Source organism: Lagopus muta, chromosome 5 (assembly GCF_023343835.1).
Source record: "Lagopus muta isolate bLagMut1 chromosome 5, bLagMut1 primary, whole genome shotgun sequence".
Lineage (NCBI taxonomy): Eukaryota > Metazoa > Chordata > Aves > Galliformes > Phasianidae > Lagopus > Lagopus muta.
The window spans coordinates 33,470,265-33,498,190 of NC_064437.1; the positions used below are offsets into that span (position 1 = coordinate 33,470,265).

Here is a 27,926-nt window from a genome sequence, read left to right on the forward strand (position 1 = left end):
GTACTAAGGCAGATATTCCCAACAACCAATGGCAATGGGTGCCACAGCACGGCGCTAACCCAAATCTATTAGATCCAATGTACACACACAGCACGTAGGAAAGCGGATCAAGAAAGAGGAATCAGTCACTGTGGGTACATCCAAGAAAACACTTTCTCAATGGCCTTCCTATATTGAAAAGAAACCAATTCTTCTTGCAAGTCACTTGCAGAAAATTTTAATATTTTGCCAAATATACAGCTATTAGAATTACCCTAAGTATCAATTAGAATTAAATTACAAAAGTTGGTAGATAGCATAGAACAATATTCTATAAAACGAAGACATGTAATATTAACAATACCCCCTGCAGACCAATAATGGCAATGATAGCAAATGAAATCACAGTCCAACACAAAAATCAGAGGAGTCGGAGTGACGGCATTAGACTCTTCAACCAAAGAAACTGAGACCAGACTCGATACATTCATCCATCAAGCATAATAAATGTAGAACTTTAGATTTTAAAAACAATTAACGACACAGCATCAGGTGCAATTTCACATGCTTTCGTTTATCTTCCAGTACAGTTCCCAGAGCATAAAGTGCCTTTGTGCACTCTGGTTTCATCGTAGTCAGGTGCAATACATATGTTGAGAAGTCAGTTCATAAGTCACTTGAGTTATTTTATTCAGAAAAAAAAAGCTTTTTTTGTTTTGTTTTGTTTTGAGCCAATGTGCACAATCCAAACTAAGGCGTTTTATTTTCTTGAAGTACCTTTGATCTCAGGGACTATTTTCTGTTGAATGTCGCACAACACACAGAAATTAAATTCCAAATACATGGGGCCCATCTCCATCAAACAAGACCAAGGTAGAAGATGTTTCCTGAAGTCTGTTTCTGCCTTAGCTTTTTTTCATTTTTCCCCTTGCAAACAATTACGTTTGCCCTTCTGTAGACAACCTGTTCTGCAGCTTTCACTTGCAGATGGCCTCAAACACACTGAAGGCAGCACGCTCCCCATGTTCCCTTCTTAAACCAAACCCCAGCACTGATTGCAGTAAAAAAGTCGTGCCCAGCCTGGCAGTCACTCACCTTGCCCCCAGTATATTCACACACGCAAGCAAATTTCACAAATCCTACAACCCACTCTCTAATCCAAGCACGTTCTGTGCTAAAATGTCACTCCTACTTTTCCATGCTAACAAGGACAAAAGGGAAATAGCGTTTCCCACATTATCTGAGGCATTTTAATGGTGTTTCTCAATATCTGCACTTTTAAGAGCAGTGACGGGGCAGTAGTCTTGTTTTAAATCACTCCACAAAGATGCTACAGGAGGTCACCCATGATCCCAGGGCTCAAGAAGGCACTCCAAAGGAAAGCTTTATAGAAAAAGCCATGGGGGAGAGAACAAACAACTGAACTTGGAACAGCAGGCACGAGTCTCTAGCCTACTGCCATCTTCTTGTACTTGACAATACTTCACACCGTGAAGCGAAAAAACAGTGGCAAAGGTTTCTAGTTCAGGCTGTAAATGCCAGTGGTGATGTGGCAGAGCAGGTCATGCCTTCCCTTTGCTGCTACGTGTGACGAGTCCCACTCTTGGCCCTGCATGGCCCACACTCATCCCATCAGGAGCTCTTTGCAGGTGGGGAATGGTTCTCTCGGGGCTCCAGAGGAATAACACACTGAAATTCCTTTTAAGAACAAACCCACGTGCACTCTGTGAATGAGACTAAAGGGAATTAGCTAATTCCTTATCTACTGACTGAGACTTGAAAAATCCTCCACAAAAGTGAGTTACAGAAAAGAACAGCCTGACTACGCATGACAGCAGAGAAACAGAAAATGGTACAAGTTCAAAGTAAATCACACATATACGTAAAGTCTCCATTTTTGTTCTTACAGTGATTTGGTTAAAATGTTTCCAACGTTTCATAATGGTGTAAGAATTTTCCAATGTAATTTATGCAGCAAATTCCACCCATATCCAAAAAATAGCATATATGTAAATGCTTTTTTTTTAAATAAAAATGCATACAATTCAAACTCTCCTTAGGTAATGCCTAAGGAGCCTAAAATCCTATGCACAGTTCTCATCGTCACCTATGTAGAAAGTCTTCAGAAAAAGTATATTCTTAGAGAACACATGAACGATGACACTTAGACGAATCTTCCCTTCTCACAGTTGATTCTACTCCATCAATCTCTTATTGCTTAGAATGAAAACAGACAGCTTTCATCAGCGATGGCAGCACTCGAATTGCACAGCAGCCTGGGGAAGGGACCTGCTTTCAGTTCTGTTGGACAGAAATACACAAGAGCCTGTGGACACGACCACAGATCTGTCGCCAGTCCTGTCCGTGTCGCACGGACAACAAACAAGAGGTGTCACTGGCATGGAGGGAGCTCAGTGGCAATGAGGATGTTTAGTGCTAAGGTTGCATTTTCCTATCACTTCTGTGCACACAGCTCCAACTGCTACCAAAAACAATCCGATCTGAGCAGATACAAGACACTACATACACCAAATCTGAAGTGTGCAAGAACAACAGCAATAGAACACCACTGTGGGTTTAAACTCACATTTGGTACTATGCCAAAACACCTCTACAGCAAGCTTTATTTATACAACTTCCAATTAAAAATGCTGTTATCTCTCGAGCTATGCTTTAAATTAACAGAAATACATCCATAATAACTGAAAAAAAAAAAAAACCCTGATAAAATTATTTTACTTTTTTTATTCAAAATAATCTGACAGTTTAACAATATTCCAGGTGCATTACAAACACTGCCATAGTCAACACAACAATCAATACTTAAAGAGCATTCAAACACTGAAGACATTTATCTTAACGCAGAGACAGGAGAACACGCTTACACTGAGAGCATTTAGATCACTTTCAATAACTGACTCCTTTGAGGCAGATGTCCAATTTCTCTGGCACAAAAATGGATTCAAATCCAGTAGAGATGAATTACAGAGGAAAAAAAAAAAAAAAAATCAGGAGTATAAAGGTTTTTCCCTGTATTTTCTATTAAAGCATTGTGAGATTAAAGTTACACGGCTACTACCAGCCTAGCCTACCGTAGTGTTGACTGTTCATGGGATAAAACATCTAAACCATAATACAGAAACCAGCATTAAAGCCAACAAAACCACAAATTCTTTCTAGAATATGGCTAAATTAGTCCACAGAGAGTTGGGAACACATCAGATACACGATGCAATGGAAATACTATCTGGAAGAAACACTTGATCATCCCCATATTTTCCCCTCTGCCATCACCAAAACTTGCAGGAAAATGTTAAGACAATTTTACTGCCCATCCTGCAAGCATCCTCCCCGTCCTTCAAAATCATCACCTTGCTGTCTTGATTCTTCCATGTATTGGCCAGTGTTACCTCTGACATTTAAAAAAATGTTACAAGTCACATTATTTCTACACAATACCCTGTTTCTTTCCAATTAACCCAGGATCTAAAATGGAGCTTTAGCTTCAACTTCATTTAAAGCAGCGCGTTTGTTCAAAAAAAGAAACCAAGATGTCAAAACAAGAACTTGTAAGGACACAAACACAGTGCAGAACATCATACAGAGAGAGCAGCAAGGCCACACCGTCACGTCGAGCCCACATTTAAAAGATTCATGTTTCCAAGGACTAAATCCATTCTAGAAAGTTTGACTTGTGGGGCTTGCTTAAAGCATTAAAATCTGTCTTTATACCTGGCGTGACGTCTCCATCATCACTTTGGTATAGCTGCCTTTATGTGCACATTAGGACAGCCATGTGCAAAGTACAGAGAGGAGACACACCACCATCCCAATCTCATTCTACATGAAAGCCTCTCTTATTTGTTCCCGTGGGGAGGACAAAAAAGAAAAATCAAGAAGGAAGTGGGACAGTTTTCAAATCGTACAAGTTGTCTGTATGCCAAGTGGGGGAAAAAATAAAATAAAATGAATAAAAAAAATAAATGAAGATGGCTTGAGCTCAGGGTTTATTGGGCTGCTCCGGGCTGTGCTGGCTTTTGGCAGCACACGGCCCCTCGCGGCGTTGCTCCCAGCTGGTGCTCCATGGCAGTGGAAATCTGAATTGCTTCTTGCAAAAACACAAGTGGCAAACAGCTTGAGGACATCTCTGTATGCTTAGCCAAATGCTTCGTCTCTCCATTCAGTTAATTTGCTTCTAGAAGCAATGTTTTTGAAAAAGGACCATCAGAACAAAAGAGCATTTCCCTTAGTTGCAACATCACACACTCCATTAATAGATAGACTTTCTCTCCTAAACCAAATTATCTCCTGGAATATCTCACATTCATTTCTTTTTTTTTTTCTTCACTCTTTCTCAAAACAAAGTCTCTCTAGCAGTTGTGCAGCTTAAGCCTGTTACCACAGTTTAGTCCAGCATTTTCTTAGCACCTCACACAAATAACTCTGCAGCTTGTCTGCAATGACCATCAGCTACAAACAGCCACCAGAAGGGGAAGCACAGCAGTGCAAAAGCACAGCACTGCCACCTGCTACATCCAGAAATGCTTTTGGATACGCTGGTTCCTGGGTCAGACAACTGAATCTAAATGGGATTTCTCTCCAAGTAGGGTTAACTCCAGTTATTCCAATGTAGTAAACACAAGAGGGCAGTACTGAGGATGTCAGTCCTGTACTGCACAGTTTTCAGTCTGTTTTTTAAAGACCTGTTAATGGAGATATGGCTCAGTGTCAAGGCTAAGTGGGAAAACGTTATCTAAGTTCAAGTCCATATGGGAACTAACACAACCCTTGCCTATTGTACAATAGTGCTGCTTGGATTTAAGCCAACCACACTCACTTCACCCTGCTAATTTACTATCTTGCTCAATCACAAGTATCTTCACCCTTTCACACTCCCCGGTTCGCTATCATTTATTTTCCTGAGTGAGATTATAAAAAGTTAAACCCTTCTACCAAAAGTACAAAGACAAATTAGATATAGTAGAACAATACAAACCCAGTTATACAGCATTACAAGTGCAGAAATTCTTCACGTTGTTGCTCTTCTTTATCGTTGGCCCCCAGTAAAAACCATAGCAAAGAATCTAGTTATCCAAAATATTTTTAAGTACTGTGATTAAATTTTTCAGACCATAAACGTAGCCCTCATCCTTTGTGTTGCTGGGAAACACGTGAGCAAAATCTATCATTCGGACTTCCACGTTTGCACTTTCCTTGATCTCTGCTGGCATGTGACAGAAAACTTTTTCCAGTTGCGGTATAACGTTCCCATTCAGATGCTCCTGTGCAATGCAAGTGCTGCTTTTCCACATGTTGTCTTGTTCCAAGCTTTCAACTTTTAGAGAGATCTGGCTGTGGTGCCTCTTTGAGTATGCCTTTTTGTGAAGTGCATAAAATTTGGACAAGCCTTTACTGACAGAGGCCTCAATTTTCCCATTCTCTGTAGAACTTATGACATGAATATTGTTATTATACTCCAGTATGTCTCCACCTGATAACAGTCCTCTGGGCACTCCTCTCTTCTCCGCCAAGGTGACGTCGCTCAGCCGCACGCTTGGGGCCTGACTTGAGCCCTCATAAACAAACAGCAAGGAGCTCGCATAGAAGTTGAGCTGCTTTTGGCCCTCAAACCACTTCAAAATCTTTTCAATCTTCTGAATGCTGGCAGCGATTGCATCTTTTCTCAAGCAGTACCCGTTGTGGAAGAACTTGGAGACGCCTACAAGAAATAGACATTTTTGAGGATTATTTTCATCTCTGGAAAAGAAATCAAATGCTGTTCAACATCTGAGGATAAGAATAACTCTCCTATGAAAAAAAGGCAGAGTTGAGTTTCAAGCACAATTACTAAACAAATCAGAACCAAACCAAAGAACTCAGTACACCTTACAGAAATACAGGTTGGTGTTGGATTGCACAGGAATCCAGCGAATCAACATACCAAACTGCAGATAAACAAGGTTCCTGCTCCCCATGTCATTTAAAGCAAGCAACCCAGCCGTGTTGGGCAGGGACCCACTGAACTCTTCAGGAATAAACAAGCTGAAGCAGTTTGTTTATCATGAGTAGCAGAACTGACAAGTCAGTACCAGCTCTAAGGGCTTGTCTGTTTTCCTTCTGTCCCAGATGCCAGTTAATGACTAGCTGGAAATATTTATCACTAAACAGCCATATGAGGGCAGCACTTTTATTTCTCGTTAGTCTTGAGCGAAGTAAGGACAGATTTAACTGAGGAGGTCAGAGAAAGATGTATTTTTAATCTAAAAGACAGTGTTTATTCACAGAATACAATCAGAGATAATACAAAGCAAATTAAAAACATAAATGCCTCTAAGGGATTTCTACCTCATTACACTATCAAACCTCAAACCTGCAAGGAAGTTCTGTTCTACCACAACTACTCCCTTATCAGTAGTGAAAGGCATGTGATGACAAAATTCCTTTGAGACACACAGCTGTTACAGCCAACTTAACTTTGGGTCAACAGCGATTGATTCAAGGGACAGAGGAGGCAGCCTCAGACCCATCTGGGACAGGAGAAAGCGGGATTTTTACCATGGGGGCACACAGACTACTTTTACATACAGTTCTAAAATCACAACAATAATAGCCAAGAGTACTAAATTCTGGCACACACACTCCCTTACCATCCTTCACTGTTTCCTTTGTCAAGCTCCTCCCGTAGTGCTGGTTTTGCGTCTCGTAGCTGTCAGAAGAGACATGGTAAACCTGCAGGGAACAAAAAGGCAAGTATGTACTTCAGAGCAACCATGGTTTTCTGCAGAGCTAGGAGACACCTCTCACACAGGTGATGCTTTCCGGCCCCATCCATCCCTCCAGTAGCTGAACAGCTACTTAGGTAAGTCAGCACTGCCCTCTAGTGCTCTACACAACATCGCTGCACATCTTGGGGTTTTAAGCTACAACTTTTATATTTTCTGGCATCAGAAAGACATCATTGTATCGGCTAAAAACAGATCAACCTGTTCATAGCAGGAAGCATTTTGCACAGCACATGCCTTGCAAATCAGTGCTAAGACCTGAAACCACCATGTTCCTAGCAGCGTTACTACAAGGATTCCATCAGTCAGACTGAGCACACTCAGAGGAACTCACTGCTAGTGTTTTTCAGTTCTTAAAACTATAGAAACATATACTGCAACATGTAAAACAGCAAGCAATGCTGTGATGTGCCCAGGAGGGCCCAGCAACACGACGCACATGTGCAATGAGGGCTCAGGGTGTGAGTGAGGTTACACGAAGTAAAGCATGGCAGCACCCAGTGCTTGCTACTTGCCTGGCAGGAAGGCAGCTCACACGGGCACAGCTTTGTCCATATCAGGAATTGCACAAGCTTAACAACTTAATTCAAAAGTGCTTTCTGCAGAGACACATTTTCTCTCTACCCAAAATAATTTCCATTGTAGAGGCGTGCCAGCCAGCCACGCCGAAGACTGACTTGTTTATGAGAGCGCAGACAATTCCTATTGGCAGCAATAACTCTGGCAGAAGCTTTCTGCCTGGCGCTCACTCAGACCACCCAGCCCTACACAGCCCCAGTATGAAAACGCAGGCCTCAAACCCCGCTCTGCACAAACTACCAACCCCACATCGCACATATTTAACTATCTCATGAATAAGCGAGCAGTCAAGACACCCCTGGTTACCCAGAGACCTGGTTGCAGCTCTTAGGCAGTTTTTTCTTCAGGACGACGGCACTGAAGGACAGCATATTTAAGTAATGATGAAACTATTCCCCACATTAAGCAAAGAGCTGTCTCCTCATTCCCCTCAAAGCCTTTTCTCAGCAGTACAGAAGAGGCTGCCTGAGCCATTCCTGGAAAACCATGCAGAAACATCAATACATTCATCCCTGTGCTGAAAGCAGAGAACAGGAACCCAAGTTCAGTGTGCAGCCCCTTCTGGATCCTCACCTACCCCCCAGAAACAGAGATGGAGGAGAGAAGGCTGAGCAGCTCACGAGGTGCTAAGCTTCTTGCTGCACCATGCTTCACTCACATCGTCACTGCTGCTCATCTGCTGCTCACCCTTTCCAAAAGGATACTTGCCTTCAAAGCACTTTTCTTCTGTATCCTTGTTGTTGCAACTGCCTGCACTAGCCCATTTCTGTCAAAGCGATGACAAGTCAAGTAACTCATCTGTAACCTCAGCAGCAGCCAAGAAACTATTAGACAGGAAAAATCTCATTTCTTGTCCACCTGCCATAGCTCATTACATGTTTGGTCTGCATTCATACAAGTCTCACTGCACAGCACGAGACAAAGAAAACTCTTTATGCGACCCACCAAGCAACACCTTCAAGAAAACTCCTGCGTGACCCTGAACATCCTCACCAGTAGAGAAGAGGGCAGCACACGTGCTCCTCCACGTGCCTACAAGCACTTAACTGAGTTTTCTGCATAAGCACAACTGGAATCCAGCACGTTACCATGTTAATTTTTTCTACCTGTTAGTTGTTAGTCTGTATAGGCAGTTTGTCGAGCAATCCCGGTAATTAACTAGCAAGGAAGATTCTTTTTGGTCTTTCTCAACCTGCACTTGGCTTGTTTCCTCACATGGTGTTTATTACAACAAAAAACTAACGCATTTTTGCTTGTATCTTTCTTCATGACAGTTTTTATGACTCACACATTAAAAAACGAAGATAACTGCATTTCTTTTCTATATTTTATTTTTGCTGGCTCTCTCACTTCACAGCTTTTCTGAAATAGAAATATAACAAGTAACCCCATATATTCAAAATAATGAAGAGACTACAACTAAGATCTCTACATTCTGGATTGTGCTACACCACATTCTGTCCAGCAAACACCAGCATCCCTTACCTAGCACATACACTGTGATGGGCAGACAGCACCTGGACAGGAAGGTTTTCACATTATAGCCTGAATCTTGCAAAAGGAAAGCAAGCAGGCAGAGAGCACCCCACAACCAGAAGGAGGCAAGCTAAGCAAAGAAAAGCCCTTATTTGTCAGCACGCGCTTTGCTAAGTGCTGTGTGAGGGGAGGAGGAAGCTTCTGAAATCTTTCTGGAAACTGACTTCAGCACACAATTTGGTTCTAAATTCACATGACAAATCTCATCTAGTTAAACACCGGATGGAAAACTGCAGTGCATGGGAAAATCATCATTATAAAGAGGGTTTTAATAAGAGAATCAGATGAATTTGCTGCAACAGGACAGACTTACCAATAAATGAGCACGTTGCAAACAACAGTTACAAGCACAAATAACATAGATGCAAGCATTTATTTTACGTGAAGACACAGGGAACGTGAAGTACGCTGCTGTACAGATGTGATAAGGAAGGTTATGTAATGATATAAGCCAAATCCAAAGCTGTAATCTTCAGCCTTTCCTCTCGATCTAGACTGTTGGACTGGTTTTTTACTTGACTCCCACGTTCTCTCTCATAGGCTTACATAATTACTACTCATGACCACTATAATTTATAGCTGTAAAAGCTTATCTCAAGACAGAGTTACGGCTGGGAGCCTAGGCAATTAACTGAAAAACATTACAGAGATATTAGAATTATTTCAGACAATGGTGCAATCTAGGTGCTGTTGCTATCTGAGCGATGCAGAGCCTTATCTAAGACTTCAGCCATTTCTGTTTGCTGGTGCAGAGCTCGAGAAGCCCTGGCTGCATCTATGTGAGAACAGCAACAAACCTCAAGTCACAGAATCACAGAATGGCCTGGGTTGAAAAGGACCATAATGGTCATCTAGTTTCAATGTCAAAACCAAAGTCATCCTGTGTCAGTTGAGGCAGAAAAAAAATACTTCAAATGCACTGCATCAGAAATTAATTACTGACATTAACACATCCGTGTTACCAACTCAAAAACATTTTGTACAGCTTTTATGTTTAAGCTTTAGAGCAGCCAAGACACAAACACTGAATCTTCATCATTCTTCACATGTAAAACACAAGGAAACGTAACAGAGTTACTGTGGGCCTCTAAGGGTCCTCAACCATCTCCCAGTAACCTCATGCTGACATTTGTTGCTTGCGTCCAAGGTGTTTTCTTTGGATGCAAAGCTTTGCTCTGTGCAGAATGTAAGCAGCTATTTACAACAAAGGAGAGCAGTGTTTTCAAACATACTTCACAGGACATTTGATGTCACTCCCACCAACACACTCAGATAACACTTTATTTACACAGAACTCCAGATATTGTCACTTGCCAGGTAAACTAGCTGCTGTATCTGGTATTGGACAACAGGCCAGAGCACAAGCTGAATTTGAAACCAAAGCAAGTTCTCACCCTCATGCCGAGTACCAGGAAGCCAATCTCTTCCATCAGTGGGTACTTGCTGACCTGCTGCTGGATCTTCTCTGCTGAAGCATACGGATCATAACTTTTCTGCCCTATTTTTACATCCATTATGCACGGCTTATTAAATTTACGGGTCACGTCTTCCAGTTTCAGATACGTATCTGTTAGAAAAACAAAACCTGGGTTAGCGGTGGGTCAAAGCAAAAGAAGCAGCAAAATAGTTTCTGCTGAGTTTCTGTGCAGCAGGGAGAACAGTCAAAGGACTCGTGTGATGTCGGGGCTTGCCTCCGAACACAGCCTAAGCCACGGCCGCTGGCAGCCACAAACTCTGTTAGCATTAAATCCTAAATGCCTTCTGGTTCAGAAAATATCGTATAATTTAAGTGTGCTAGCCTAGCACTCAAATTCAAATTACTGCCCGGATGAAACTCATGAGTACCTTTTATTAAGCCATTAGCATATTTTAAATCACATTAACAAGCACATACAAACAGTCTCTGCAGTAGAGATGGTGATCTCTTTTTATGTGTGAGAAGGCTAGAATTCAACTCCCTGGTTGCCTGATTTTTTTGTTTGTTTTGTCATTTTGAAAAGAACCAATGTTCCACAGTGCCTCTCTGGAAAGGCAGAAATGCACTCATTTTTCTTTTTTCCTCCCCCCTCAGAGCACACCTATTGAGGAGAATGCTCCTCACACCCTAGCTGCCTCTAAACCATTTCCCCAGGCCCTGGGGGGGGGGAGAGGAGGCAGAATCAAAAACCCCCAATCCCTCGGAGCACCTGAAGACTTAAATCAGTGCTGAAGACCTGGTCAAACAGGTTTATGTTTTTCTCCAACATGGGTAAGAGGTTTTCCAACATGATTTATGTCACTGATTATCAAAGCACAGCAGGAAAGCCAATTCTTCCAGTGACTGCATTCAATTTGCAGGCAGAAAGCTTGCATGGGTCTCCAGCCATTGCCAGGGCACCCCATGTGCTAAGACAAGACAGAGCATCAACGCCCTTCTCCTTCTTCATATCAGCTTCTGAAAGCCAGCTTTTATCACCCACAAACTTTACGGAAACATCCATTTTTCTTCTCAGTGCTGACTATCCCACGAGCTTTTTGTTATTGTTGTTGGGGGTTTTCTGCATTAATGAGATCTGAATGCACATGAACACTGTCTTCTTCTCCATTCCTTTAGAATAATCTAAAATGGGATCACACAAGAAAGCCAGAAACTCTGCTGTTAAAATATAAAGAGTAAAGAGGGACAAAGTGCTTTGATTTCACAACTGTACAGATAGGTAACAAACAAGATGGAGTCCAGAAAAAGGGAACCAACAACGTTCCATTCCCACTCAGTAGGCAGAAGCTCCTTCTTAAGGATAATGAATGAAATTGGCGTTTATTACTTTAATAAGTTCTATTTAGAGCTTCAATTTTTACGCCATTATCATGATGATGAAACGATCCAATTCCCCAAAGCACACAAGCATCAATCTGAGAAATAGATTCCATTTAATCCCTAGATACTTCTCTGTCTATAAATGGGACTAAGCATGTTTTTAAATGTATAACCATGCACAAAAAACTCGGTTAAATCAATATACTATTGTAAAAACCCAGCCTTGTACTAACTCACTGCCTGGACTTACATTACTTTTCCACATCCTTAGGGCTACAGAATCAATGTATATCCACAGCAAATAGCTTAGTTACTGACCAGCTCACCCATGTAACAGGTCTGTTAACTGTAACCACAGGGATACAGAGGCCAAAACAACTCAGGTTTAACTTGCAGTAGCCACAGGCCGCAAACAAACACAACATTTGCTCATTAGATGCTCCTAAGGAGCCAGGAGACCAATACTCTCCCTGACAGGGAGCGCACTGTATCACCTGGACAATTCTTCTATTCCAAGTTTTAATGTGCAGGTCATATTCAGCCAGATAGCATCAATGCTTTTTTCAGGCTTATGAGAACCACTGCTGAAATGCAGGAGTGTCCATACAACCTCTCACCTCTTCATTATTACAACTAGAACTGTACTTATGTAAGCATCATCCTTCACACCTGCCCTTTTTGCTTATTACTTGCATTACTGGATCCAATACACCTGTGCCAACACTCTAAATCAATTCAGGAAACAGCAACAAAATGAAATGCAAGGTTTTCAGAACTTAGCTCTCCAAAGCACAGAGCCAGAGATAGGGCATGGGATAGGGGCAGGGGATACAAGAACACCTCAAACTGCCTGCAGCCCTTCTGTTCTGACTCCAGACGTTACACTGGGAGCTGCTCCAGACTCAAACTTATCAAACTATAAGAAGTGTAGGTTACCACAAACGACTCAGGTTATCTCCATGCTGTTTCATCAATCCTGAAGTCCGTGTATACAAAGTCCTGCAAAACGTGTTTCCATTGAGCTCCTTTCACCAAAGGCACGCAGAAAATCTCATGGGAGTTTGTCATCAGCTCCACTTGCCCAAATTCTTCTTTTTAAGCACACTGCACCAAAATTCAGCATCTCTCAAGATATTTAACTTTTTATTCCTCCTTCCATTTCAGGGCTGTTAAGCTAGAGTATCCCCCTAAGAGCTGCTAAAAACATAACGACTATTTTTAAAAAATTAAGCACTAAAATAACTTTGGAGCTAACACTAACCCTGGGAAATACTGATTACTTGGAAAAGCCTGCGTATTATTCAGAAATGACTCCTCTCTCACACATACGCTGGAATTATAATTCAAGGGTTCATCTTTAGCTAGCTGCTAGCTCAGTTAGGATTCAGCTCCATCTGCTCAGTGCACACCCCCATGCTTAAAAAGCTTTCTGTCTTGTGGGAAGGGCTCTATTTTTCATTGCATTCGGTATCTACAGTCAACTAACCCTAAATCTACAAGACTGTGGTACACCACAGCTTTGGATACAGCCCTACAGTACCTTGTGGAGTATACTAAGGCTGAGCTAAAATAAGGACAGATTCAGATACACACGGGTACTGTTGCTTCACCTCTTGTAAAGGAAGCTCATTGCTCACCTGCTCTTCAAGAACTTAAGGCCAAGTTATCCTTCCCAAGGTCTACAGCAAGCGTGCAGCTGAGTAGAGATAACCAGAGAGCTCTTCTTCCTCACTTGTTAAAAAGAAAACTGCCTATTTTTCATGCACTTCGGTTCTTAAAATTATGTAGAATGCTACCAGCCCAAAGTGCTTCTGAGAATCATGTATTCACCAAGAAAAATAACCTTCTACTGCACAAGTGGATAAAAATCTCTGATGCAGATATGCTTTGTACCAATGAATTAAGTTTCAAGCTATCAAAAATAAGTTAAATTAAAATCCTCAGCAGAAAAAAGAATTCATAATAAGGATCTAGGCTTTGGGAGAAAATCCTGAAGATATATTTCAAGGCATTTAAACAAATCATTCCTCAGAGCTTCTCTTCCCCTCTTCCTAATTTTGCAGTGCAGAGAGGCAGGAAGATGTGGTCTGACATATTATTTACATAATTTATTACAGCCCCAAAGGAGACGAAGCAAAAGACCACCAGAATTCACAAAGTATGCATGGCACGAAGCACTGCAGACGTCAGTACGTACGTGCAGGAGCATTCAGTCATTGCTGGAGTCAGAAGTGAGAAAATAACTCCAGGCATCTGCCTTCGTTTCATAATTCACAAGACATCTCACAAAACATACGAATAAGCAGGAAAAAGCATCAGTTGCTCTCAGCAACGAGAAAAAAGTTTGATGTTGCTTGCTATTTATCTACCCTGTTCTCAGCTTTGGCAACAGAAACTATAGCCCAGCACTCAGTGAGCCACAAGAAGCTGCTTACAAGAATACACAGGAGCAACAAGTACACAGCAATGACAGAACTCTCAGCAGGAGATACAAGAAGTATAACATGCTCCTACATATCTTTAAAACAACTTCTCAACTCTTCCATTTGTTGATAAATAAATTCCAGACGCCGACAATGCCACAAAACCCAAAGTTGAAATCCAATTGCCTCTCTTCAATTTTAGATTCACTTCAGGAAAGACAGTCATACATCATCATACATCTCTCACTGGCTCCCATGCAGTAGCACCAGCTATGTAGTCCCTCTGTAACAGCACAGTGCTTTCACAAGCTTCTACTGATACAGTGTTTTGAATCACTCCACCTTTTCTGCAGAGAGGACTGAAGTTCAGCAGAAGTAAAATAAAATATGCAGCAGAACCCTCCTGCATATTTGGGTACGTGCTCTTGCTCTGTGCCAGTCAGCAAACCCTAAGTGAATCTCATGAAGGGTTGAGGTCACCCTTCCTAGTTTCTGATTTGCACCACCGCACCATTCAGATGGCAATTCCATCCACCCACCTACATTTTATAGCACAGCTTCCTCACATTTCCACCTAAACATCACTCTAGGAAAATAAATCCACCTCACCCACAGTAGCTCCTGCTTCACAGAATCACAGAAGGGCCAGAGTTGGAAGGGACTTCAAGGATTAAGAATCTCCAACCCCTCTGCCACAGGCAGGGCCACCAACCTCTCCATTTAATACCAGACCAGGCTTCCCAGGGCCCCATCCAACCTGGCCTTGAACACCTTCAGGGATGCCTGGCCCCACGGCGCACAGTGCTAGTTAATCCTGGCGGTGATAGATAGATGGTTGGACTAGATGATCTTAGAGGTCTTTTTCAACCTTAATGATTCTATGATTCCCCGTGTAAACTAGGGATGTGTTGAATTGCCATATCTCAGCTAGACCACACTTAATATTTTAAGATCATACTGTGAGTAAGAAAATGCAATTTGCAACTTGGAGGGAACACTAAGTGAGCTCCACAACACATATAAAATTAGGAGGGCAGGAAAAAGATAGCTCTGGTAAGGCTATTTGAGTTCATGCCAAATATGAAAGTGTGAAGGCAAATTTGAGCCAAGAACATGTTAGGTGCTACCACAGTCCTCACTGCACTTCTTTTTGCAGAGTTCAGACAGTGCCTTTGGATGCCAACTTACTGCTGTCTTTGGATAACAAGTCTATCAGGGACAGCATATGCAAAAGAAGATTGAGTTATACTGTAAAGGAGCACAGCTTCTAATTTTGGTGTGTTTGCATTTAAATAGACTTGCTGGCATCTTTTATTTCTGTATGTTCCTGAAGCTCCACTTTCCCAGTGTGAGTAAGAAAGAACAGCAGAAAAAAAATGTTGCTATTTTAAATGCATATTGAGAATATCCATCTTTCCTTGAAGAATACCAGATACCAGGACTTTGTTCCACTCCAAGCAGTAAAACAGCATGACCAGAAGCGCTCTTAAACAATGAACCTACCGAAAAAAATGTTTTTCTGTTATATGGCAAGGCAATGGGAGATGCCTTATGAGATGTGGCATCAGATCCCAGTTTGAATGCCTTGCTTTAGACCATCCCTTTTCTTCCTAGAGTCAGTTTATCAGACTCTGGCTCTGGTAAACTGACCAGACACAAACAGGCACTCAGCCCACCCCTCCAGCATGGTCTAGACCAAAGCAGCAGCTCTGGGGCCACAGCATCAGGTTCAGCTCATTAGGAAACATGCCATATGAACATCCATGCCCCATCACTCTCGGCCCACAGGGATTATCCCAAACACCAAATCCAGCCAAAGGACTGCAAAGTGGAATGATCACAAAGACCAAATCCAGCCAGGGGATTGCAAACTGGAATGGCCCTAAAGACCAAATCCAGCCAGAGGACTGCAAACTGGAACGCAGCGTCAGAAGGAGAAGCCTACAGAGCTTGTAACTGCCAAAAATCAGGCTCCAGAGGATTTTTCCAGGAGGTTTAGATTAACAGATAAAATTAGAACAGTACCATTTGGTGCAGTAGGTGGTGACCAGACACCGAAGTATTTTGGCAGATACTCCCGCAGCTCCAGAAGAACGCTGTCGCAACAGTCAGAGTCATAAACCTGAAATAAATTAGAGAAGGGGGGGGGGGCAGATAATGAGTTTATAACGTTCATTTTATACTTCCTGTTGTCCCAGAATTAACATTTCTTACAGCCTTTGTTTTCCAAACTTTTAGGGTTTCTCTTTTGCCTTTAAAAAACAAACAAGATGAGAGTTATCAGTTTGAGATAAGCGAGCGGAATCCTTTCTTTCAGTTTTTTAAGTGGAAAAGATACATCAACTTTAAGAAAAACTCCAATGTGCTTGTTTTCATTTGCTTAACTTTTTATTTATTTACTTGTTTACAATTACTGTAGGAAAAACAAGAACACTGTGGGCTTAGCAGCTGCCTTCCTGAAAGAACTGTTTCGTCACCATTCAAATGCAGCTCTGGACACTGTTACAGAATTACTTCCACCAGCTCTCAGTGCTGTTGTTTGGAGGGTTTCAAACTCCTTCCCTGGACATTATTTTTACCCCACAGAAGGTCAGGTAACAGATACTGGAGATAGCCCACAGCAGTTCTGACTAATGTGGTTTCCAGATAAACAGATCTGTACCCATACAAGTGCAGGCTGCAATATTATTATGGCACATAGGAGCCATCCCTCTGCTCTGATGCTATCAGACTGGCGTCCCACCCTGCAGCGGCTGCACACAGCAGCCCCCAGTTCTGCTCCCACTTCAGCATTCAATGGTGAAGGGTAGTTCTAACCACTGGAAGTGTGGTTAGAACATGCTGCAAAGTCAGAAGCAATGCAAAACCAAGCGCCTGAACAGAGTGCTGCAGCATTGGCTCAGCTCACTGCTTCACAACCAGAAGTTAGTCATGGTGGGGGAATACTGGGTGACAGAAGCAGTGCACATATCAATATTAGAAATCTAAGGGTTTGCATTTTGACACTTCAGGGGGGGGGAAAGCCCCAGAGCTGTGCTCCTGTTACCGTTTTATCCCACACAGCCCCAGCCACCAGCACTGCTGCAGCGTAGCTCCAGGCGGAGCCTCACACAGCAGCAATACGCTAAAATTAGGCAATGCAGGTTAGTGCTAAATTTAGTTTTCAGCACAGAAACCTCAGGCAGGGCCAACTCCAACCAGCACCACGCTACAAACACAAGGTGCTGCACTCAGCATGCCTACAGGCTCTGCTGGCCCAGTGACCAGCCCGACTCGGGGTGCTGCCATACCACCAGCACCGCGCAGTGACCGGGCTGGCACAACCACACGTGCACTGACTTACACTGAATCATCCAACAGCACCCATTGCTTGGACTGGAGGCTCAGGGGAGACCTTACTGCTCTCCATAATTACCTAAAGGGAGGTTGTAGTGAGCTGGGGGTTGGCCTCTTCTCTCATGTAACCGGTAATAGAACCAGAGGGAATGGCTTCAAGCTGTGCCAGGGGAGATTTCGGCTGGATATTAAAAAATATTATTTTTCTGAAAGGGTGGTCAGGCACTGGAATGGACTGCCCAGGGAGATGGTGGAGTCACCGACTCTGGGGGTGTTCAAGAAAAGACTGGATGTTGTGTTGAGGGATATGGTTTAGTGAGAACTATCGGTGATGGGTGGATGGTTGCACTGGATGATCTTGTAGGTCTTTTCCAACCCTGGTGATTCTGTGATTCTGTGACTGCCTCCTGGTGTCAGGCCCATCTCAGAGAACCTAAAGAGCAGGCAGAACCTCCAAAGCACACCAACACACACATTATGACACAGAGCATGGGCACACTATCACCACACCCTCTGACAGCCGCTATCTCAAGCGCACAGGCTGTGGGTTAACACAAGCTGGTATGCTGATATTCCTGGACATTAAGGCAGAAAACTTTGCTTGCCTCTGAGCTCAGCACTGCTGCTTCTCCTCAGTGACACAACACACCTTTGATAAGTGTCAGGTGCTGCCAGCAGAAGACAGTGCTCTCCCCGGGAGACCACAGCATACCTCGCTCTTACCATCTTGAAGAGGCAAAGGAAGAAAACAATTGAGTTGAAGGAGAACAGCCCCAGACAGATGGCGAGGCACAGCCCCAGCCAATACCACCTTTCACAACAGCCACACTGATCCCATTTCTGGGTCAGGACTCGCAGCACAGAGCACAAAAGCAACTTCGTGCCATGCTTATTTTCAGACAACATCGCAAGCCCCACTTCTGCCCACTGCAGGAGCTCAGTGTGGCAGCAGCTCAACCAGCTGATGGGGATTGCACTGCACCCAGCACTAATGCTCTTCTCCGTGGTGAATTTAGATATCACCAAGGCACAGTCCTGCCAGGGAAACTGCACACAGATTTAGGACAGGACAAGAAAGAGGAGAGACTCCTGCTCCGAATTACTTTTTAATTCTCTCCCCAACAGCAGGGTTCAGTTACTAAAGACTGAACAAACAACTAACAGTATGCTCCTGGACACTTCAAGCAGTAGGATATGATAAAGACTGCCAGACAACTGGGTGTAACTGCCCAAAGTCAAGGTCAAACGGAGGAAAAGCTGCTATCTTCTAAATAGACCATCCTTAATACACTGATATCAAACATTTTTAAAGAAGGAAAACAGTAATTATTCCTTCAGTATCATCACTTCAGCATAACAGAATGAAGTACATAACCTCAGTCGCTCAAGAAGTTATCTTGCCCCCGGAAGCAGTAATAAACTCTCTTTATAAGTTTGACATAACATACACAAAGCACTTATTTGACCTTAATATAGACCTCAATCTCAGCCCGTAATATATTTACATGTCAAACAGGAATAAGCACTCAGCTAATAAAGATCAGAGCAAGTCATTTAGCATGGGCAAAAGCAAGGAAAACAGGCCTTTCAGGAATTACACCTGATCTTGTGCAGGAGAAAAGAACTTCTGCTGATGAGAAAGGGCCTCAGACAGCAACAATGGGCATTTCTGCTCCCTGCACCCAACCCAGCAGCAAGCTGCACATTCACATGCCATTCAGAATGACAAACGTAAGTGGATTTATGACTACACAATAAAAGAATCATGCATCCCAGACCCCAGAAGGTATTGCTGCTGGCAGAGCTGAGAAACTTGTTGGAGAAGAAAGGCTATCACCCACCCCAGGACAACCTTTAGAAGTGAACCACTGTACTTGTTTATATCAGCAATACTCCAACGTTACTAGAAAAGCAGCTGCTGTTTTCTGAACGTAAGAACGCCCGTTTCTTGAGCACACACTGATAAACATATGCTATTTGTTGCTTTACTGCACATAATATCTTCATCCAGCAGATCCAGAACTGCACAACTCTTCAGTGTCAGCTCAGCCAGGGTAGGTATCCCTCCTACACAGGCTACATTCTTTCAATAGCACAAACTGGAGACATAAAACGTAATCGCCTCTGGGCTAAAAAGCAAGTAAACAGGATGCTGACATTTGGAGGGCTCACAACATGACCATTACAAATTGCTGCAGCCAGCTCGTAGCAAGAACGTGCCCCAGATACGTTCCATGGTGTTCAATAGTCCAATAGACACCATGAAGTCATAATTTCCAGCCACTCAGAATGTTTCAATTCCGAGGCAAATTCACCATCCCTTAACTTTTAATCCAAAGTACATTCTGTTTTGGTAAGTCTGATCCAACAGATTCATCTGCTTTTTAATGCAAACAGGGGCTGCTTGGGAGAATGCGAATGTTCTTTTCCTTACTTAACACAGCAGCACAACATCGGCTCTTCTTTGTTTTGCAAAGACTGCTAATCACACAACTGGCTGAGGGAGGGCAGAACCAATGTTGAAATTCCAACAGGAAACACAGGCTGTACAGACCTGGCTCCAAGTGCCCAGGCAGAAAGACACCACCATGACAGAAACGCAGTTTCAGCGCAGTTTGCTGAAGACCGTAAGAGTTGATTTAGAAAAGATTTATTTTTAAATGTGCATTTATTTTCAAGCCATTTGAACAGAAACCATGAAGTGAAAGCAGGCGCATCTGTGTGACACAGCACCTTTTCTTCTTGCTCTCTGCCACCAGCTGTCCCAGAGGCAGCAGTGCTGCTGCCTGCAGAGCCCCAGGGTGCACACACAGCTCAGCTTCACAAGCAGTTTTTGAGGGCTCCCAGACAGCAGAGCAAAAGGAGTCACATGCTCAAATTAGCAAGTGTAAGACTTACAGATGATAGTGCAGCCTTAATTCTGTCTCCCTATGTGTACGCATTAGAACACTAACTTTAATTACCTGAGTGCACACAGCATTTCCCTTCGGACTCCTGCATCACCCAGTTATACCAGGCGAGCACGAGGGCCAGAAAATTGAGGTTGAAACAGCAACTGTTAATTGAGCAATCCTTAACTGCATGGCTTCACAACTCAAAGCTCCCACTTCTTCAAAGTAGCAGCACCACACTTGGACTTTGTGTCTGCAGGATTTCTTTCCTTCACTACCACTGGATCTGAGCCAGCTCTGTTTATGTTCAAAAATTCTGATACCAGAATACCAAAAGTAAAGCATTTACAAATGCTGTTACGCTACATGCTATTATAGTGAGTTGCTTATTTTACTATTCAAAATAGGGCTGTCTTATACATTATATTATAATTATTCACAGAAGATGCCTGAAGAAAGAAAATCAGGACATAAAACAAACCAGGACATATTTAAATTTCTACAATCTGACCACGCAAATGAATTTGCAAATAAGAACAGCATACACCCACAACAGTTATATTCTTCTCCTCACATTCAAGGAAAAAAAGAAAAGAGTTACAGACAGCAGTCAGCCACCTTAACTTCCACAAAATGAAGGCTATGAAAATGAGCTTTGAAATCTCCCCCAAAATATATTTATTTGGTGATGTTTGTCAAGCTGGCCATTTTCTAGCAATGCCAAAAAAGAATTAGTCATATTTTATCCGCCTCCACATGTTTTACATAAAAACATGGCTGACCCTAGCAAGAAGTGCAGCCTTGGGTACAGAATAATCTTCACAAGAAATGAAGTAAACCCTGACCAGTTTCTGAGGCTGCAGCAGAGCTTCAAACCTTCAGCAGGCAGCAGAAGCTGACAGGCACCAGTCAGACTCAATGGCAAAGCTGAACAAACCCCACAGCACAGCCATGACAAACAGCAGTGGATGCCACGTGCAACAAGGTGCTCCAAACCCATGGGAGGTGAACTGGGTGCAGACAGACTGCCTGGTCCCCTTTTCTTTCCAGTGAGCACTTCTTACAGAGGCAAGGCAAGAAAGGTTACTTCCCTCTTCACCAGACAGCAAACCTGCATCTTGTCTTTCAACCCACAAGATTCCCAGGCAATAAAAGATTAACAATAAAGCAAGATTAAATTATTTACTTTACCCCCCCTGTACTCTTTGCATCTGCTGCAAGCCACCAACTGAGCACAGAACTGGGCAGTGGGCATCAGGACCTTTGCAATGAGAACTGCAAAATTAGAGGTTGTGTTTCCTCACAGACCTCTTGCAACAGAGCTGAGCTTCCCTCTGCCCTCTCAAGTTCAAAACTCCTTAACACAACTAGATGTTAAGTTCAATGTCTCTTGAGGAGGAGTTGCAGTCAACGAACTAGAGAGCTCTCTGAAGTCAGAGATAATTCTTCTTTCAGGACATGGCACTCAATTTCTCAAGCACTGTAACCAAATGCAGCTTTTGGCTTTATTTCACGCTCTTAAAGAAGATATCCAGAGAAGTAGAGATGGTTGTATTTGCATTAACATCATGAACATCTGGTAAGCTTTCTAAGTAGGTCAAGAGACTCTCACATTGAATATAGTTCAGAAATACATAGCAAAATGCATATGAAGTTCACTACTCCAAAACCAGTTAATATACAACAGAGACTGGAACAGAATTCACACTTGGCACTCCCCACCAGAAGCTGAAATTAAAAAACAACAACAACAAACATTGCCTAGCTGATAATCTGATAAGGAAGTTTCAAATCTAACACACTAAATACTTCTCCCTCTGGGGAGGGACTTTTTACAAGGGCACGTAGCAACAGGATGAAGGGAAATGGTTTTAATCTGGAAGAGAGTAGATTTAGACTAGATATTAGGAAGAAATCCTTTATGTGAGGGTGGTGAGACACTGGAACAGGCTGCCCATGAGGCTGTGAATGCCCTCTTCCTGGAAGCACTCAAGGCCAGGCTGGATGGAGCGTGAGCAACCTGGTCTAGAGGGAGGTGTCCCTGCCTATAGCAGGGGTTGGAACTACACGATCTTAAAGGTCCCTTCCAACCCAAACCATTCTATGATTCTACAGTCCTACTCAACATTTACTATTTGCCCAACAGCACTGTAGTGATGCTGTTCTGGAGTTACTCACTGCAGCAACTCAAGCCACCAGCAGCCAGAGAAATCCAGCAAATCTTAAGGCCAGTCAGTCCCTCAGCTAATTCAGACTTCCTTTGAAGGAGGCTGGTACAAGCAGTTTCTCATCTATCTTTACAGCTATTACAGCTCTGTTACTGCAATACATGAAGCAGCACAACATGATTACTGCTTTGTGTATTAAGGGAAGACACCGACCTGGTGAGAAACCAAGACCTTGAGGCATCTAAATGCTGCTAGGTGCAAAACCAAGCTGAAACAACGGTAGCGAGAGGCTTTGCTCCAAGATTTTTTTTGGAGTAAATCCAACTACTTAATGAGTTTATCACTGGGAGTACTGAAACAAAAGTAAAATGATAGAACAGGACTAAAAGGAAAAAAAGCCAGCATCACTGCCCTGCTTTCTGTGAACACTACCAAGCATCACCCTTTGTTTCTGAAAAGCAGTCTGATCATAGCTGAACAGCCATGCTAGGCAGTGACAGATAACTAGGGGTGGGAGGAACCCCGGAGCAGTTACATAGGCAAAATTTAATTTTGCATTTCAAAGAGACAGAAAGGGAAGACAAGTCCTGACAGTCATAAGTTGGATTTCTCTAACACTGCAAGAGGCAGCCCTTGCAAAGAGCTTACAGTAGCACTGCCCTGAAGGTGAAGCTTCACAGTGGTTTAAACCAAATCAGGCCTGGGCTGCCACAACCCCAGAATCATTTTCATCCCATTCCTATAGCAGCATTTGGAGTCCCACACACTTCTGCCCTATGCGAAACTGGAAGTTACAGAACCAGCCCACGTGCTCCTTTCACTCATCTGCTGGATGAGCTCATCAGCTGCTTCCCCAGCCTCCAAACAAACCCCTGCTCACCACTGGCAAGAAAGGAAAGAAGCAGCGCTGCACCTGGGACAGAACACAACAGGAAGGGGGAGATAAAACCAAAAAAAACCAGTAATAACAGCATTTAAAAACCCCAGCAAGCCTTCCAGCATAGTCTGTTACAGTAAGGCAGAGGGAAAACAAAATCCAGGTACATGGTGAGCCAAGTAATTCACTTTGCTCTGTCTTCAAGAAGAAGGGCTCTGTTCATCATAAGTGAATTGAAACTTCTCTGAAATATTTCATTAAGTCTGAAAAAGTTCCTGCTTGCACAGCCCTCTAGCACAGCAAGAACATCATACTGCAACTTAACCCAATTTAGTATCCTGTGGATCTGCACATTAAAACCATACTTTGTTGCTTCATTTCCAGCATTATCTACTCTCAGCAGAAATCTCCCTTAAAATCAAGTTGATGAGAGAATAGGACTTACTTTCCTGCTTGCTCATGCTGCATGGACTGCAGACTACTTGGTCTGTTACTAACTCCACCCAGTAGTGCCTTGCTAGCATCAAATTGCAATAATGGCCTCTTACTGTCTCCCCTTATGAGTCTTTCTTAGATTTATTAAAGGGAATTGTAGATTATTGCGTGACACACAATGTAAAAGGAGTACAAAGAACAGATGCTCAGCAGACTCTCCTGGGTTCATTTTCTACTGCAGAGCATGTCCCTCCCAGACTTGTTTTTGCTTCAGGGTCCAAGACTCACAAAAGTTTGTCACACTTAGTAATTCTTACTGTCCTAGTATAGGAGGCTATGAGTGATCTGAAATACAAAAAAATCTGAGAGCTCATAAGATAGTGGGAGGAACTCAGCAGACTCTCTGTGCTCATCCTTTGTTCTCCTTTATTTGTTGTTATTTAGAAAACAAACAAATACAAGTGGCAAGTAGTTCATAATTTGGTCAAAAAGTCATTTCCTTCTCATTAGGTCAAGAGTACTGCATGTCCTTCCTCTTACTACAATGCCACTGCCTAGGCTCATGGTTTCGAGTGCAGAAGAGATGGACACAGTCAGGTCAGTTTCACACATTGGCTGGGAAACCTAAATTTGCTTATATCCTCAACAAAACAGAATGCCTCCAGGACAGCTTCACAGCTGGAGATGATGCCAAAGGCAGAAAGGGAGTGTATCAGAACATGTCCACTATATTTGCAAGTAGCTAATTTGTAATACTATACTCCAGTATTACAAATCACCTCTTCAAAAGACACAGAAGACCCAAATGAGGCCAAGGATAACAGCTCAGGATACTGAGCTTCAGCTCTAAATGCAATAATGAAAGGTTTGAGCAAGGCACTGTGTCGCTCAAATGCAACATTAAGAGAACTGTGCATGCTATTTCTTGAAGCTTTGTCCATACAGAACTTGCAACCAGAACCTTAGCTGGAGACTCGATCACAGGATAAGGATATTTTAGTACACAATAGCTGCACTACAGCCATCACCCACTCCTTTTTCAGTCAAGAGTTATCATCTGAATCAAGACTATAAAACCAGTTAGCTGAGTTTACAAAACAGGGTAATTCATCCTGAAGCAAGGCATAGTTTCCCTCCCTGATCCCCGTCATCTTCTGTCACTAGCAGAGAACAGTTTACAGAACACAGGCTGCCTTATCGTGATTTGTGCTAGATAGGCTGGAAGAAGGCTGAGCATTATGAGTCAGTTCTTGCAACTCTGTGCAAAAGCTTCCAGGCCAAAACACATCTTTCAGGCTGCTGGCTTGACTTTATGCCATGGAGGGGGAGGGAAGTTGCTAGAAGTCTTCTGCACTGCCTGAAGCTGCGTGAATGCTAATTAAAATTAGGCAATGAAAAAGGAAGAAGAAAAAAAAAAAAACAAAAAAAAAACAAAGCATCAAGCTGCAATGAAGAGCTCTATCAGGTTATTGAGAATTAAATAAGGATAAGATTATTGATGGTGGTCCGAACGGGCAAAATTCCTGCTTCTCCTTCTCTGTAACCACAGGAGCATGAGGAATTCTCTAACACTCACGCATTATCCTCTGCTCACAAACTCAGACTAACAGTTACAAGGGAGACAAAAAAGCTGCACAAACAGTATCAATTCTTCCTTGTGTCTAGGCTGTAAAAATGAGTTACTAAGTTCTTCAGAGGAAAGAGCACACAAAGACAGGTCATCACCCTATTGAAAGTTACACTATAATGCACCCAACAAAAGTTCACAATAACAATTGTGCAGGCAACCATGAAACCATGACTTCCTAGCTTTCAAGCGCCGGACTCTAACATAAACTTCTGTTACATGTTGGAGTTATTTGCGTCTCTTACATCCTGGCTTTGTTTTCAAGACATGTAACAAGAGTGAAAAACAATTTCTATTATCTACAGTGGTAAATGCTTCCTTGCATTCACATTATATGACAGCAGGGCTTGAACTCTGAACTTCCAGACAACTGCCAGAGCAGTTAGCAGAGTCTTGAACTAGCAATGGGATGAAGATCTGTTCTCCAGAAGGGCCAGATAACCGCTGCAATTACCTTTTCCCAACTCTACATGGGGTCAATCAGCAATCAGTTCCCAGTCAATCAGGTAGAGGTAAAGAGGCGACCGGATTGGAGCTGGGAAAAGGAGAGCTCAGCCTGCCTTTTACTCCAATCCCCCAAAATCACAGACGTGACCTCTGGGACAAGAGCATGTGAGAATTAGGGTGGACTTGCCTTACCACAGCCTTGGAAACATATGTAATGTAGGTAATGTTATATGGAGCCATGATGTGGCAACATCACAAGCACCAGCTATGACAATTCTGACACGCATCTGCTAGCAAAGAGGAAAAAGAATGTTAACTGTTGGAAGTTGTCCAAGCTGCAAGAACTTTATCAGATAGGACAGTTTTCAAAAAGCAGAACAAGGGGAGGAAGGTATACTTCTTGAACCCCAAGCACCATGCAGTTACTGTAGGAGAGCAAAAGGGCACTTCAAATAAAAGTTTATGGGCACATTTATTGATCCATTGACTATAAAACCCTTGTTTATTAGCTAGTCAGTTACCAACCTTTAAAACTTCAGTACACCACGTTCAAAGCAGGTACACATGGTAACAGAGGTCTATGGCCAAATGAAGCCAATGTCAGAAATCAGAACTGAAGGAGCTCTCACTTTAAATCGCCCAGCAACCTTCCTTTGTCCTGTCGCATGCAAGAAGAGAAGCTCTCCATCTCATACTGCTAAACACAGAGCTTCTAGGAAAGCGTAGCTGGGAAGCTAGCTTCAACAACTGTAAATTCTCTTCCTCAGCTTTAAATATTTGCTGTCCAAGATCTATCCTTCTGGGCCTACAGAAGCAGCTGCCCTATTTAAAGCACGACATTCCAGCTTCCTCCCCCTCTTCACGGCACCAACGGGACAGCGGATTCTGCAGAGCTACATTCTTGATGTGACAAATGAATAAAAACCCTCTACTGAACATGATAGCTCTTAAATAGTAGAGGATAGTTATGTTAGCACACAGTGCTCTTGGGTACAGCCTGGCACTTTGAAACAAGAGCTGTGTTCCGAGCAGAGCACAAAGATTTCACCTCACCCAGAGACTGTGTTGACCTTTCCCAAGCACGCTTGGTTCACAGATCCCAACTCACCTGCCTGAAGGGATGCAGTCAGAGGTTCAACAGGCTTCTTCCCTTCCCTCTGCTAACACTGCTGAATTAAATCAGACTGTTTCAGCACGTACACATGCACTGGCATAAAGCAGGCTGAATTAAAATACTGAAATAGACTGAGAAGTAGCCTGCTTTTATGGATTCCTAGGTATGCACGCGTAGGCAGCCAGCACGATCACACGGTGCCTTGCAGCAATTCACTTTCTTCCTGGAAACAGGTCACCACTACATCATCTATTAGGATGAATTTTCAAGCACCACTGTGTTTCTGCCTCCACATCTGTGTGCTGCAGCCTCCCGAAACTCCTCTAAAAGCAGTCCTTTGCAGCACCTCTGCCTACACCTCCTCAGCAAGCAGTCTACATTAGACGGAAACAACCCATCATCGGTGCAGACACTCCTCAAAAAAACTGCAACCACTCTCTTACAATTACTTCTTGCTCGTGTCTACAGAAAACAAAGTATTTGGTGGCTTTTCAAGGCTTAAAAAAAAAAATAAATTCAATCAATTCTTTAACCAGGTAATGGTACTAGAAGACTTGCTAAAACACTTAGTGGCTATGACGCATACTAAGTTCACACTCTCAGGTACAGGAAGGGAGTTTGCAGGAGCAAAAACAGATGTTATTAATCTGATAATTATTGATATTTACAGAATTCAATACCAAGTGGCCATTACTACTGGAAAATCAAGCTCCAATGATAAGTTAAGCTTACTATATTTATCAAATTATTAGCAACAGCTACAAACAGCTTTTTACTCTCATTTTATCACAAGAGCAACTCATGATGATAAACTTGTTATAGTCTATTTTTCCCCTACCTCACAACACAGAATTAATTACTTTTTTTTTTTTATTATAAGGGTGGCAAAGCATTGATACAGGCTGCCCAGAGAAGTGGTGTCCCTGCAGAGGGAT

At 42.8% G+C, this 27,926-nt stretch overlaps 1 protein-coding gene across 2 annotated transcripts in view; it reads right to left on the bottom strand.

Moving 5' to 3' along the window:
* Positions 1–2,684: 2,684 nt before the first annotated feature.
* Positions 2,685–27,926, bottom strand: part of IPMK (inositol polyphosphate multikinase) — a 32,751-nt gene continuing 7,509 nt past the window's right edge. The window contains exons 3-7 of one of the 2 annotated variants that reach the window (XR_007377044.1): positions 16,122–16,218; positions 10,271–10,443; positions 6,627–6,708; positions 4,976–5,698; positions 2,685–4,174 (exon numbers count right to left, since the gene is read on the bottom strand). Coding sequence is in view for 1 of the 2 variants with exons in the window: in XM_048945056.1 (XP_048801013.1) it covers positions 5,064–5,698; positions 6,627–6,708; positions 10,271–10,443; positions 16,122–16,218 (987 nt within the window). In the remaining variant the exon portion in view is untranslated. Of the gene's footprint in view, positions 5,699–6,626; positions 6,709–10,270; positions 10,444–16,121; positions 16,219–27,926 lie in introns of both variants that reach the window. The other variant, XM_048945056.1, reaches the window with a different exon arrangement.